This window comes from Cricetulus griseus, assembly GCF_003668045.3.
Source record: "Cricetulus griseus strain 17A/GY chromosome 1 unlocalized genomic scaffold, alternate assembly CriGri-PICRH-1.0 chr1_0, whole genome shotgun sequence".
Taxonomy (NCBI): Eukaryota; Metazoa; Chordata; class Mammalia; order Rodentia; family Cricetidae; genus Cricetulus; species Cricetulus griseus.
The window spans coordinates 262,571,236-262,586,031 of NW_023276806.1; the positions used below are offsets into that span (position 1 = coordinate 262,571,236).

The following is a 14,796-nucleotide window of genomic DNA, read 5'->3' on the forward strand; positions in this document are numbered from 1 at the left end:
GGTGACAGACTTTGATGATTTCCCCCATGGAAGGTCTAGCTGTCCTTGGGGATTGGGTGGGGAGTGGGTTGGGAGGGTGGTAGAGGGTATAGGAGGCTGGGAGGGAGAGGGAATGGGGGAATAGATATGTAAAATGATTGTTTCCAAATTAAAAAAAGAAGAAAGTTTGGTATCTTAAAATTTTCTAAGTCTCCTTTTTCCTTCAATTTTTAATTGAAAATTATTTTTTTCCCATACAATGTATTCTGATTATGGTTTCCCCTCTTCCCAGCTCCTCCCCAAAGTTTCTTTTAAAGTATGAAGTTTCTAAAATATTCAAAGTCTCTCTAAAATTCTGAAGACTTTTGACCTTGGTATCCAAAAAAAAAAAAATCAAAAGCATGTAATTCTTATCTGAGCAGGAAGAATCACAATCAGACCAAAGCAAAACTAAGTCAAGGGTATAACAAGCTCAGCGCTTGATGCCTGGGGCCTATTCATCATCCTCTGGGCTCCAAATAGCTTTAGCAGCAGCTCTCCACTGGACCCGCCATCTGAAGCTGTACTAGCTGAGTTTATGCCAACTTGACACAAACTAGAGTCATCAGAGAGGAACAAGGCTCAGTTGAGGAAATGCCTCCATGAGATCAAGCTGTAAGACATTTTCTCAATTAGTGATCAATGGGGGAGGGCCCAGCCCATTATGGGTGGTTCCATCCCTAGGCTAGTGGTTGGGATTCTACAAGAAAGCAGGCTGAGATAGCCATGGGAAGCAAGCCAGTAAGCACTCTCTGTGGCCTCTGCATCAGTTCCTGCCTCCAGGTTCCTGTCCTGCTTAAGTTCCTGTCCTGATTTCCCTTGGTGAGGAACAATGATGTGGAAGTGTAAACTGCATAAACACTTTTCTCGCCAAATAGCTGTGTGGTCTCGGTGTTTCCTCCCAGGAAATAGAAATCCTGAGAGTTCCTAAGATGGAAGCATATGCCTCTTGACTGCCAGGTTCAAGCAGGTTCTGCCCCACTCCTGCTTCTATCCTTGGTGGTCATCTTGTGAGCCTGGCAGCTTCATGATACTGGATTCTCTACTGCAACTGAACTGCACCATCATCAGTATCATTACTCTGGCCACTCTTGGGGGACTCTGACTTTCCACATCATACCAAACCTCCACTTCTTTTTATGATTCTTTCAATCCTGGGGCTTCTACTGCAACTACGGCTGCACCTTCACCAAAATGTTCACCAAAAGGTGTGGAGCTCTCCACAACCCCTTTATGACTTCAAAACCTGTACCACCTAGAAATCTATTACATGTCACTAAGTTTTGCTGCCAGCACTAGGTACACCTTTGATTGCCTTTGGGCCACAGCTTCTGTGTGTTGACCCTAAGGGAAGATTTTGCAGAAGACTTCACCTCAGTGGTGCTGGTCACGTCTTAATCATAGCTGATTCCTCAGCCCCAGCTGACCAGCATCCATTGTTCTAGTAAAGCAAAGGTTTCATCTCAATGATGCTAAATTCAAAATATCAAATATTAAAGGACTCTCAAGCTTCTCTCTGGAACTTCAGAAGGCAGGCCTCTATTGTCTGCCTTCTCTCCACATCCTTATCTTCCAAGATCCAACAGAATAGACCAAGCTCTGAGCACTAAATGTGTTTTCTGGCCCAAAGTTTAAATGCCACCACAGTCCTCCCCAAAATGCACAGCCAGACCCATCATAGGGAGACTACATGACCTGGTACCAATTTCTGTTGTCAGGTTTCCTATTGCCATAATAAAAGATGATGACCAAAAGTAACTTGGGGAAGAAAGGCTTTATTTTAACTTGTAGCTTATATAAATCCATCACCGAGGGAAACCAGGGCAGGAACCCAGGACAGGAACGTGGAAGCAGGAACTGAAGCAGAGGCCATGGAGGTTTCTGCTTACTGGCTTTCCTAGCCTGCTTTCTTTCTAAAATTGAACTGAATAAAAGATAGGGTAGGGTCTGAGATCACTGATTTCTAGTGAGATCTAAGGTCACGTCTGTGCTTACGGTTCACAGACCACTCTTTCTGTACATAAGAATCTGACCAATAATGAAACACTTAGTTGAAGGAGTCTGCTGTGTTTGCTTCTGCGTGACAAGATACAACATAGGGTGTGACACCAGGTATCTGTTTTTCATAGAAATATCTATTTTAAATGATGTTTGTGCATAGAAACCAAAACCTAGATGCTTTTGTATGAGATGAGACGAAGCGACGAAAGTCCCTACCCCAAAACACACAAGCAGACATACACACAAGCACACACACACACACACACACACACACACACACACACACACACACACACTTACTCACTTACCTGGTCTGTGCACCAGTACCACATGCCCGTAGTAACCATTCCAAATATAGTTCCCGGCCATGGAATGTCTCCAGTGACAGCGTCTCGGAAGATGTGGAAGGAGTCTGGCCGAGGAGTGTAGCAGCTTGGGCTGATCGTCAGGTTGTCCCCCTCGATGACAGAAGGGATGGCGTTCATGTACTTCTCTGTAAAATTTTCATAGCCTCCAACTTCAATAAATGCTGCAAAATTGGAGTCCATGCAAATCTCAGTGACCTTCTCTCCTGATACCCATCCCAACCACAGCTTCCCATAGTTCCAGTCCTCTCAGTGCCCCCACCCCAGACAACCCCCCCCCATCCCCAGACCCACTGCTCCTTCATTTCCCTTCAAAATAGAGCAAGCTTCCCAGGGACATCAGCCAAACATGGCATCACAGACACAACAAGACCAGGCACAAACCCTCATGTCAAGACTGGATGAGCAACTCAGGAGGAGGAAAAGGGTCCTGTGAACAGGCAGGAGAGTCAGAGAGCGTCTCCTTTTAATAGATTGTTCTATAAAACAATACAACTGGTTGATAGTTATCTGGAATTTTCTAATATTTAAATCAAAAGCTTTTTATTTTAGTAAGGTTTTGCTTTTTGAAATTGATTTTTAATTTAATTTTTGAGATGTGGTTTCTCTGTGTAGTCCTGGCTGTTCTGGAACTCACTCTGTAGACCAGGTTGGCCTCAACACAAAGGTCTGTCTGCCTCTGCCTCTGCCTCCAGAGTACAGTGCTGGGGTTAAAGGCACTTCCAATCCAATGCACCAATATTCCTCTAAAGTGATCAACCAAGGGGGTTCATCCATTCTGATCACAAAGAAATGGAGGTTAAATAGCATAATTAACCAAAAGCAATTTTTAAAAACAAAATAAACTCATCCATTTCTTCTTGACAAAATAAAACAAGGAAGAAGCTAGGCAAATATTTCCATGGTGGAAATTACATAAATGACAGGAAAACATGACCCAGGAGAATTTAGAGGAAGTGATAATGAACAGACAGACAGAAACAAGAACCTAGGGATCTGTAGATGTAATCCCATCTTACCAAACACCATGAGGATGAAAGATCCAACCAGCATGATAACGGCCTGGAGGGTATCTGTGTAAATCACAGATGCCAAGCCCCCTGTGGAGACCAAGAAAGTAAGCAGAGTTTAATTCCATGCACTTATGTATTTGCCCTCTGAACTGGCTTCTCCTCCAGCCCAAATGTATAAAGAAACATTAAAAATGGCAGGAAGAACCAGTCAAAGTCCCTGGCTGCCACGAGTGAACCCATTAGTCCAGCTGCCTGCTAGGTTGTGACAAAAAGGTTGCAAGCCTCAAGGTCCTCTGAGGTCCAGAGTCAGTCTAAAGACAGACAGGGCAGCTTAGACTTTGTAACCAAGAAACAAAGCAAGAAAATGAAAAAGCTCCTGGCTGAATCACAAGCTTGATGCTTAGTTTGGCTTTGTTTGAGACAGGCTCTTATTCTGTAGCCAAAGTTGGCCTTGAATCCATAGGTTTGCCATGGTGGTCTTGAACTCCTGGCAATCCATCTGCCTCAGTTTCCAGTTCCTGGGATTACAAGTGTGACCCACCATACCTAAATAAGCCTGTCCTCACAGCATTATCTCTGTAGTATGTCCTTCGTTAGTTCTCCTCTTCCCCTAGCTTTATTCTTTCTTCTGTTTTTCTTTCCTTTGCCCCTCTGCTCCCTTTTCTCCCTTCTCCTCAACTCCTCTTCCCTTATCCCGCTACCTTTGTCTCTTTCTTGTCAGGGCCTTGCTCTGTAGCCCAGGTTGTCCTTGAACTCTCAGTCCTCCTGTCTCAGCTTCATTAAATCTGGAACAATAGGGCATGACACCAGGCACAGCCCCTGTCTTGTACCTGTCTGATTCAAAGCTTCTCTTGCAGTATAGTTTCACTGTTATGTTTATTTACAAACATTAAGTAGGAGAGAGGACAAAAGTTTTTTTATGAATTTGTTTTAAGATTTTATTTATTTATTATGTATACAATATTCTGCTTCCACGTATATCAGCACACCAGAAGGGGGCACCAGATCTCATAACGGATGGTTGTGAGCCATCATGTGGTTGCTGGGAGTTGAACTCAGGACCTCTGGAAGAGCAGCCATTGCTCTTAACCTCTGAGCCATCTCTCCAGCCCCTCTGAGCCACCTCTCCAGCCCTGGACAAAAGTTTAATATCACTTTAGTTTTCCTAAATAATCCTCTGAATTCTCCTATTGCACTGGTGTCTCTGTGCCAAGCCATCTAGTAAAACCATTTTCTTCTCTAGTGTGGGAATATATTACTGTTTCTTTAATTGAATATCTTATTCAGTGGCCATGTTTTCTGCAGTTTGATACAGGCACAAACACAAATGCACACACGTAGGTGGGATCGGCAGGAGGTGGCACAACTCAACCAAGGACACAGAAGACTCACCGGTGATTGTGAAAACAGCAGTGATAGCCAAAAGGACGAAGATCGACAGGTAAAGGTCCAACCCAAAGGCCAGCTTTATGAATATGGCTCCAGAAAATATGTTTGACTAGAAAGGGAACAGTGAAGACGGGAGAGGCATGCATTTCAGGACTCTGGCTTCTTTTTTTCAAGGCTCCATGTCCCACCCTGTTCCTGGTGAACTCCTATTGACCCCTGAAGACACTACATAAATATTCCACAGGAAGATATTCTGTTGCAAAGTTTTCTCTTGTCCCACCAGGTCCCGCCGCCCTTCTGCCCCAAATAAACACTGGGACAGTATATTAATTATAAAACTGTTGGCCAATGACTAGGGCTTCTTATTGGGTAGCTCTGTCTTAATTATTAACCCATTTCTATTCATCTATGTATTTCCACATGGTCTTGGCTTACTGGAGAATGCCTGATGCATCCTCTCCTCTTGATCTCCTCATAGTGTCCCTCCCTGCCTACCTTTCCCAGAATTCTCCTTGTCTCCCAGCCCCACCTATTTTCCTGCCTCTACTGGCTATTAGCCAAACAGTGTTTTATTCATCAACCAGTAAGAGAAGAACATATAAAGATATCCTCCATCAATATTCAAACAGCAGTTTCACTCATCACTTATCTTCAAAGCAATTAGTTCATTGTTCTATTGAGGCCCTTATTAAATAAGGTGCCACGGCCTGAGAATTTGATGTATCATGAGGATTAGGGACGCTCATTAGCTACCTATGGGAATCTGTGACTGTGATGGAGTAAAATATCTAGTCTTTTTAAAAAATATAGTGTAGTGTGTGTGTGTGTGTGTGTGTGTGTGTGTGTGTGTGTGTGTAGGGCAGAGGGAATATCAGATGATCTGCTCTATCATTCTCCACCTTATTTCCTTGAGAAAGGATCTTTCAGAGAACTACAGATAGGCAGGTGGCACACAAGCCCACTGATACCTGTTTTCTCCTGCCTTGTCCCCCAAGCTCTTCGGTTGCAGTCAAGTACATGTACTGTGGAACGATCATTTTGTACACTGTGAATATTTGATGTTCTCACTGGTTTAATAAAGGGCTAACTAGACAATAACTCAGCAGGAAGCAGTTAGGCAGGAAAGCCAAACTGAAAGGCTGCTGGGAAGAAGAGGGCAGGGTCACAGGAGTTGGAAGGAAATGCAGGGGAAGCAGGAGGTGAACTTGCCGTGCTGAACAAAGGTACCACCATGTGATGGAACATGGATAAGAAATATGGGTTAATTTAAGATATAAGAGCTAGTTAGTATCAAGGCTAAGCTATTGGCCAAGCACTTATAACTAATAATAAGTCTCTGTGTGATTTTTTTTTGTGTGTGTGTGTGGGGGGGAGCAGGCTGGCAGGACAGAACTGACTGCTGGGACAGAGAAAGTCTGCCTAGACACATGACCATGTCTGGATTGTTGCTTGGGTGCTAGGTATTGAGACTTGGGTCCTTATGCTGGCACAGGAAGCACTGTTACTCATGGAGCTATTTCCCAGTTTCCCTCCTCTCTCTCATATTTATTTATATATGTTAGAATTCTGCCCTTTGGGGGCAGTGGCTCTCACTATGTAGCCCTGGCTGATCTCCAACTCAGAGCTCCACCTGCCTCTCCTCCCAAGTGATGGGATCAAAAGTGTATGCCACCATGCTCAGGATTAAAATTAGTATTAGTATTCTTGTTTACTAATTAGAACTTTTACACACACACACACACACACACACACACACTTATAATTTTATATGGGACTGGTCTACTTCAAGAGATAAATGAACTAATATTTTTCCTTCATTCTGGAAATCCTTTAGCAATGTAAAAGATTGTTTAGGTATTGTTCCTACAATCATGCCAAATTTTGGGAAAGGAGGAGGCTTAGGGGGTTGGTTTGACATCAAACAGTCACCACGTGGTAATTTTTAGCTCATTTGTTCAGTGTGTCTGAAGGTCATATCATTAGACACTTTGCTTTACAGCTATGATGGGACTTTACCTAAAAATACAGATCTGGAATACATGGAAATATAGAGAAATCCTTCTGTAAGATGGTAGGGTTGGCGGGACGAGTTGTGAACCTCTACGAATCTTTATTTAAAGAAAGCAAGCATGTTCCAGACAAAATACAGTGTTGGGTATGTCCACGGGATCCTTAATAGAAGGGTGGGAGGAATCAACCTCAGCTATAAGATCTATATGGCATAAGGTCAGAGAGGAAGCAAAGAGAAACAAAACCTTAACTGAGGCCTTGGAATTATATATAGCACCCAAAACCAGCAGGCATTCACTTATGAGGACTTGGGCCAGTGGTACATGGCCAAAATAATACAAACCCAATGGTACTTTTGGAGAGTTTTTCTTTTCTATTCTGTCTTACAGTGTTACATCTGAGCATTATTTCTTTAACTTTTTCCTTACAGGTAGTTTCCTGATATATTATGGTTCCCAATTGTGTTTTAGTGGCTTTTCTGTGTGTGCAAATGTGCGGGCCTCAGTTTCTTTATGTGTTTCTCGTGTATTTTCTTTGGCTCTGTTTTCTGCTTTATCCTATTCTGACTTGTTTGGTTTTATTTTATTTTTCTTATTTTCTTCTCATTGTTATTTTAGATGCCTGTTTTATTCCAATGAGAGAGAAAATGAAGGGTCTGTGTTGTTAATTGGGAGCATCAGGGAAGAGCTGGTGGAGCAGAAACCGTAATGAAAATACATTGTGTGAAAAAAACCTATTTTCTTTAGAAATAATAAATTTATGGGTAGGCAAGTTAACTAACTAGTTAAAAATAAAGTAATGAAAAGTTTTGAGAAAAAGGAGTGTTTCTAATAAAGAGGAATTTTAATGACATGGGATTTTCGTTTGCTAAAAGAGGCCATTTTGAAACAGTTGCTAATATCTCAATAAAGTAGTGGTTAATTTCCAGTTTTGTTGTTTTCCAGAATCACAGCAGTACTTCTTAGAAGTCTGACCTAAAATATTTGGGGATTACAGGACATCACTAATGAGTCTCAATGTTCAAGTCTCTGGAGGTTGTAACTCAGGATCAATCGTTTCTCGGTCCTGGCAGGGGAGATTCTGAAAACTCTTCCATCTTAAGTTCTTGTAATGATTTGTTTAATAAGTAGCCAGGATGGAATTGGCTACCATGTGAATTCGTGTATAAACAAACATTTCTAAGGTTAATCATCATCATTAATATCACTCATGACTTAACCTTCTAGGCATAAAAGGACTGAGGCTGTGTCATCAGCTGATTACAGACACACATGGAAAACACTCACGTGTGCGTGGATTCCTTGCACACAACCCAGCTTATCTCTATCCAGTTCCTTATTTGCCACCCAGAGCCATGCACCCCGAAAGGACAAACCCCTCAAGGGATCCTGTAACTGATGCCCTTCAGTTTCGGGACACACTCATGATCTTTGGAACCATAAAGCTGTAGAAGTCTGAAAGGACCTCAGAGATTAACAAGACTTATCTATTTGTAGAACACGTGAACACAAAGTCTCTGGTACCAAGAAAGTCTTATGCTTCTTCTAACCTTCCCACCTTGGGGAATGCTGAATCAAAAAGCCATTTCTAAGTCCACCTGTCAGGTACTAGCACCATTCCTGGTTGTACAGGGTACACTTCTGCTTGCATGTTCATAACTAGCCGAGTATTAATGTGAAAATTCCCTTCTCCTTGATGCGTGATAACTCCTGTTGCTTGGGAATCTTTGTTAACATGAAGCACAGCTCAATCATGCTCCCATGGCATTAGGAAAGTCCATAGGATCTGGGCCCAGCAGCTGGTTCACTTGTAACAGTAACCCAGCCCAACAGAAGAGCTGAGGCAACTTTCTATCCTAAACACTGACATGTGCCCCAGCTATGAACTCAGATGTTTTAGTAGGCATTGATACATACGGATAAATAGACTACTCTTTCTCTCTTCAAGTGCTGCTCAAAGTTCAAATGCCTCTTGTCTTTCATCAGACATGATTTCCACTCGTTTATGATACAGGTTTTACAAGGGCAGTCTTTGATAAAGCAAACTTAAGTCAGTTTAATGATACAAAGTACTTCCCTTCTTATTTGGTAATTAAGCTGAAAAGAAAAATATAAGTCAGAGCTGGCTCAGAGAAAATATGAAGAAGTTGCTGTGCAGAGGGCAGGGCAGAAGCCAAGAGGCACCCATAGGAAGCAGACATTACTACTGTCATGACTGACATTTGCTGTGGCCACACCTGCATTTTCACACAGGAAATGCTCTCAGAGGTTGGAGTTACACTCTTGTGGTTCTCCTTATGTGAAAGTTTGATGCTCTAGGGTGTGGATATTCTGAGAGTTTTCCCACCCAGGCAGACTTATGAGAGAAACCCCAGGAAGTTGAAGGCATCTGGAAGTTTCAACCCTGCTAGTGCTATCCACAGTCTATGATTTCAGCAGCTGCCCCCAACAGGGAAACTGTGGAATCTCCAATGCCAGGAGGCAGGGAACTCACCGAGATTGTCAAAGCCACACAGATGAAGAGGGAGAGAACTGAGAGGTAGATCTGGAGGCGCTGCCCACCAAACCGCTTCCTGAGGTACTCTGGCGTGGTCACCACCTGCAGAGGAGATGTCAACAGGAATTTACCACCAGCCTTGTGCATTCAGATGGTTTTACATTTGCTAAATGGCTTCAGACAGCTAAGCACTAAGCATGACATCTTGGGGACACAGAGGTGAGAAAGGCACAGTGCCCCCAATAGAGTGACAATGCTGGAATAAACTCAAGCAGTGGAGGCAGGATGGCCATCTCTGCTGGACTCTGGTGTTAACACTTTTGGCAAAGACAGTCTCTGAATTTCCCTTTTCTTGAAGTAGGGATTTAATGCAAAAGTGTAAAGTACTTACAACATCACCAAATACACACAGATGATACTCAACAAATCATTTTTATTTTTACTAGTAATGCTACAGTACAGCAGAAATAATATTTAGTAAATAATAAATTGTAATATGATTATAAAACAAATTGATTATTGAGACTAATGCAAGTATGCAATTTAGCATGTATTTATATGATCCCCTTTATTGAAAATAAGATTTATATTAAGTCTGGACTTTCTTTACTGAAGTTAGAGATTGCTCATGGGACTTCTAGAATAAACAATGCAACTTTCTGTATTTTTCAGAGTAATTAGGCTCATTATTTAATCTCTCCTGATAAAAAAGTTAATAAACACACACACACACACACATATACACATCCCTTTTTGCCAAAAACAATATGAGGGATTCTTAGTATATCACCAATGAAGAGCAGCCCTGAAGATATATCAAGCTACAGCCAAGAACACACAGGCATCTTCTGGGGCATTCACTCTTGAACCAAGGATAACATGTTTCCATGGAGAGATCAGGAACGAATAAATTTCCACTATCTGCAGAAGTGCGAAGGAGGGGCTCCTCACCCAGGGTGGGTTTTCACACAACCATGCTGAAGAAAGGCCATCTGAATCCTGGTGTTTGTTCACTGAGGCATCCTCAAAGCTATACAAGGCTGTTTCCAAAGAGCCGGATGCCCACAGAGAGTCTCACCCAGGTCTCCCTCCTGATCAACCTGCACATATCTGCATGTCTGTTCTATAGACACCAACACACACACACACACACACACACACACACACACTCACACACACTCACATACACAATTACATGCACATATAGACACACAAACACATACAGACACACACTCATGCACACAGATACAGACACACAGACTCACACACATGACACAGTTACACTGTTAATTCATTATAGTCTTATTCTCCATCTCTGGCCCCCCTCTGTAGTTCTTGCTCCATTTATGGAGGATTTGAGCATCCTGACCCTAGAACTACAAAGCTCATACTGCCTTTACCCCTAATCTGCTAACATACATGTCCCAAGTAACCAAGAAGTGGCTTCCCTTCCTCCCTGTTTCCTTCCTTGAGCCTCACATTGGATAGTATGAACTTTTAATTTCTAATTCTTGAGACACTATCTCAAACTTGATGCATAGCCAAACATAATGTTGCAATCCTGATCTTTGTGCCCTGGCCTCCTAGATTCTGATATTACAGGCATGCCCTGCCATTCATAGCCAAGATTTTGAATGTATGTATGTGAGAGTGTGTGTGTGTGTGTGTGTGTGTGTGTGTGTGTGTGTGTGTGTGTGTGTGTGTGTGTGTGTGTGTGTGTGTGTAGGCTGGAGCACATCCATGGGTGCTGTCCCTAAGGTACCATCCACCTTGTCTGTTTGAGACAGGGCCTCTGCCTGGCCAGGAACTTGGTGATTAGACTAGGCCGCCTGTCTAAGAAGCCCTATGGACCAGCCCACGTCTGCTTCTCAGTGATGGGTACAAGCGTGTGCTGTCATACCCAACACTTTTACATAGGTGCTGTGGATCCAACTCATGTCCTCATGTTTGCAGGGCAAGCACTTCATGGCTGAGCTATTGTCCCAGCCTCAGATTGCATGAACTTTTTGTCTATTGTCCATTCAGATACACAAGTGAAACTTCATGAAGTAGGAACCTGATCACGACCCTTGAATCCTTGAAAGCCCTGAACTTCCCATTTCATATATATGTTCGTATATATGAATCTCAATATATATATCTCAAGGTGTGCGTGTGGAGCTTTCCTGCTTCTGCCACATGGATCCTTAGGACTGAACTCAGGCGATCAGGCATGGCAGTGAGTTCCTTTACCTATTAAGACATCTCTCCTGTTCTAGAACACATTTTTAAATGGTATCATCACTTTAAAATTTTAGCCATTATACTAAGAATATATTAACTTTTTCATTGTAATTTTTATTTTACGTGTAGGAGTGTTTGCCTACATACATGTACTATTTGTGTGCAGTGCCTGAGGAGGTCAGAAAACAGTGTTGGAGACATTGAGACTGGAGTTACAGATAGATATGAGCCCCTAGGTGCTGGGAATTGAATCAGGGCCCTCTGCAAGAGCAGCCACTGCTCTTAGCCATGGGGTCATCTCTCCAGCCCTATGTTGGGCCATCTCTCCAGCCCTATGCTATTGTATATTTATTAGCACATTTTAACTATATGAAGCAATGGGTCTCGCTGTGATGTTTTCACGTGCATACAGCATACTTTGACTGTATCCCCTCTATTACTTTCTCTTGCTCCGCCCCCTCTTGCCATGCTCTCATTGCCCTTCCCCAGTAAGGATGCACATGGACTTCCACAAGGGAACCCACCCCACTGTGCCACTGACACCTCTGCTTCTTACCAGTCTTCTCCCATGTAACTCTCTACTTAACCTTAATTTTAACTGACCTCCAAATACTCCAAGAAAGATTTTCACCTTCCGGATATTGATTCCAATCATCCAGTTTTTTTAAGGCTGAAGAAGTCAGCCTTATCCCCCAAGACTGAAGCTTCACCACTGAAGCACTTCTCTTAAGACATGCCAGTGACTCCAGCTTTGCTTCCGACTCGGGCTTATGTCTACCATGGTGATCCTTAGGCAAGGCCATGATTAAACTGGTAACACACACATTCTACGCTGGGGGACCCTATGGGTGAGCAATTTGTTATCTTTTCTTCTGTATGTTGTTAGCAACAGGACCAATGAGAGCCAAGTACCCAGATTTCATGATTTAACATGGAAAACGAGTAGGTAAACTGATAATCAGATACTCACCCCTGCTTTGATGTAGATGGGGACAAAAAACCACCCCAGAATCAGCAAAAAGAGAAATGACTGAAACAAACCAAGAGCAGCATTGAGTTAGAGGAGTTTGTCTTGTGACTTTATGTTATGACCTCTGAATCTCAAGACAAACAAACCCCCTCACTTTTCTTAGCTCCTGTCTAAGATAACATGTCTAGAATACCTAATATTTGGCAAAAACAAGCAAAAGATAGAGTTTTGAGTTCATCTGGACTAAGAAAAATTGTGCAGCCTTTGCCAAAGTAATGAACTAAGATGGGAGAATTATACACGAATGTCAAAGCACTGAGGGAAAAAAAACTTTGGAAAAGGAAGACCATCCTCAGGTGAGGTGCCTTTGCCAAATACAGCTATTAATATTGTCTGGTATTAAAGTACAGATTTTATGACGTCTCTACGAGTAGCATCACTGTTCTTACCACACCTAGTGAAGCAGGTCTAATAAGCAGAATTATGAAGAGTCATACAGAAAAGATGTGAGCTTCATCGAGATTAAAGAAATTCAAGGTCAAAAGCTACAAAGGCACCGATGTCCTCAATGTGATACCCATAAATATTGGATTAAAGGCCTTTTTCTTCTTGCCTTCGGTGTACGGTTCATGACACTATCAGATCAAATCCTAGGACACAAGGCATATTGCACCAAAATCCGAGTATGCTCCTGAGGTAAAAATAGGTAAAAGCAAAACAAAACAGCCTTCAGCAACGGAAAGGCAAAAACATTTGTGAGTGACCCAAAGTCACTTCCAGAGTCCATCTAGGGTGGTTTGTTTAAAATGGCACCATAGTCTAACTTTGTCTATCCTCCCAATATTCACATATACAAAAACATTAGAAAGGATAAAGATAAAATGGGGCCTGTGGGACAGCTTAGTTGGCAGAAGCACCAGCTGCATATTCGTCACATCCAGAGTTTAATCCTCAGAGCCCACAGGGAAAACAAGAACAGATTCCTGAGATTCGCGCTCTGGCGTGTACTGTGGAGAAGAGAGAAAACACAGGCTCCTCCTGAACTGTGTGTGTGACTCTCTCACCAAGTGCCCGGCTGTGTGCTAGAGTGATATGGGTGGGGGAAGCCGTCCGTGTTCTCTCTTCTTAAGAACTCAGGGTCTAGTTGAGGGATGCAGCTTCTGTAGACTGGTGACAGATCAGTCATGAAGTCCTGTAGGTTTGGTATGCCATCTTTCAAAACATTCATTCCTTAAGTAGCGCCACTGCCTCCTCAGGCCTCACTTGGGTTTCTACTCATCCTTCCGGCACAAGCATCCATAAACCCTCATGGTATGTGCCAACAACCCCTGTAGTCTATGATGGACACACCTCCTGTGTGATCTCTCTTTCAAAATGATTTTCAAGAATTGCCTATGCATACTGTAGTCCAATCAATTCTATTCCACTCTCTTCTCTGTCCAACTTAACTTTTCCTGAGCCCCTCACTCCCTCTCATGACCTATGCTCTTATTTATTGGTGTGTGTGTGTGTGTGTGTGTGTGTGTGTGTGTGTGTGTATAATCTTCTCAGTCCATTTAGCATTGCTGGAATGTACTTGTGTTTAATACTGACCCTTTGGGACTGTATAACCTAGCAGGAAAAAAGGCACAGGGAAACATTTACACAGTGTGATCTCTCACTATGGCAAATACTACTGTCTCTGTGCTTTCCACACCACAGTTAGTGCACACTTGTCTGTCCCAATTGATCATAGGCTGTGTCAAGACGGAGACATTGCTCTTCCTGCTAATTATCTCTCTCTTTCTCTCTTTCTTTCCTTATTTTGAGATGGGGTCTAACTATTTGGTCTCCCTTGTTTGTAATTCACTGGGTAGACTAGATTGACATCAAACTCACAGAAATCAGCCTGCCCCTGCCCCTGCCCCTGCCCCTGCCCCTCTTTCTGCTTCTGCCTCTGCCTCTGGCATCCAATGCTGGGACTAAAGTCCCAAAAGCCTGGCCTACTTATATCCCTTTCAGTGTGTCTATGCTGCGCACACATATGTGCAGAGGCCCAAGGCTAATGTTGGGAATCTTCTTAAATTGCTCTTACACCTTACTCTTTGAGGCAGGGGCTCTTAATCATACCAAAAGCTAACAGATATGGCTAGTCTCATTAGCCAGTTTGCCAAATCCCTTTTCTCTACCACTGGAATCACAGGTGGGCTGCCATGTCTCCTCAGTATCTAGTAAGTTCTAGGGATCTGAACATTGGTCTTCTTGCTTGTGTGGCAAGTGTATTAACCCAGCATGTTTTCTTTTACTTTTAATCTTTTCTTCTGGTTCAGGA

The 14,796-nt window shown here is 42.8% G+C and overlaps 1 protein-coding gene across 2 annotated transcripts in view; it reads right to left on the reverse strand.

The window, feature by feature from the left end:
• LOC100770560 (solute carrier family 5 member 4A) overlaps positions 1-14,796 on the reverse strand; it is a 59,276-nt gene that overhangs the window by 17,525 nt on the left and 26,955 nt on the right. For both annotated transcript variants that reach the window (XM_035450967.1, XM_035450966.1), the window contains 5 exons: positions 12,486-12,545; positions 9,290-9,394; positions 4,790-4,895; positions 3,404-3,484; positions 2,328-2,548 (listed from right to left, as the gene is read on the reverse strand). In XM_035450967.1, the coding sequence (XP_035306858.1) occupies positions 2,328-2,548; positions 3,404-3,484; positions 4,790-4,895; positions 9,290-9,394; positions 12,486-12,545 (573 nt within the window). The remainder of the gene's footprint in view (positions 1-2,327; positions 2,549-3,403; positions 3,485-4,789; positions 4,896-9,289; positions 9,395-12,485; positions 12,546-14,796) is intronic.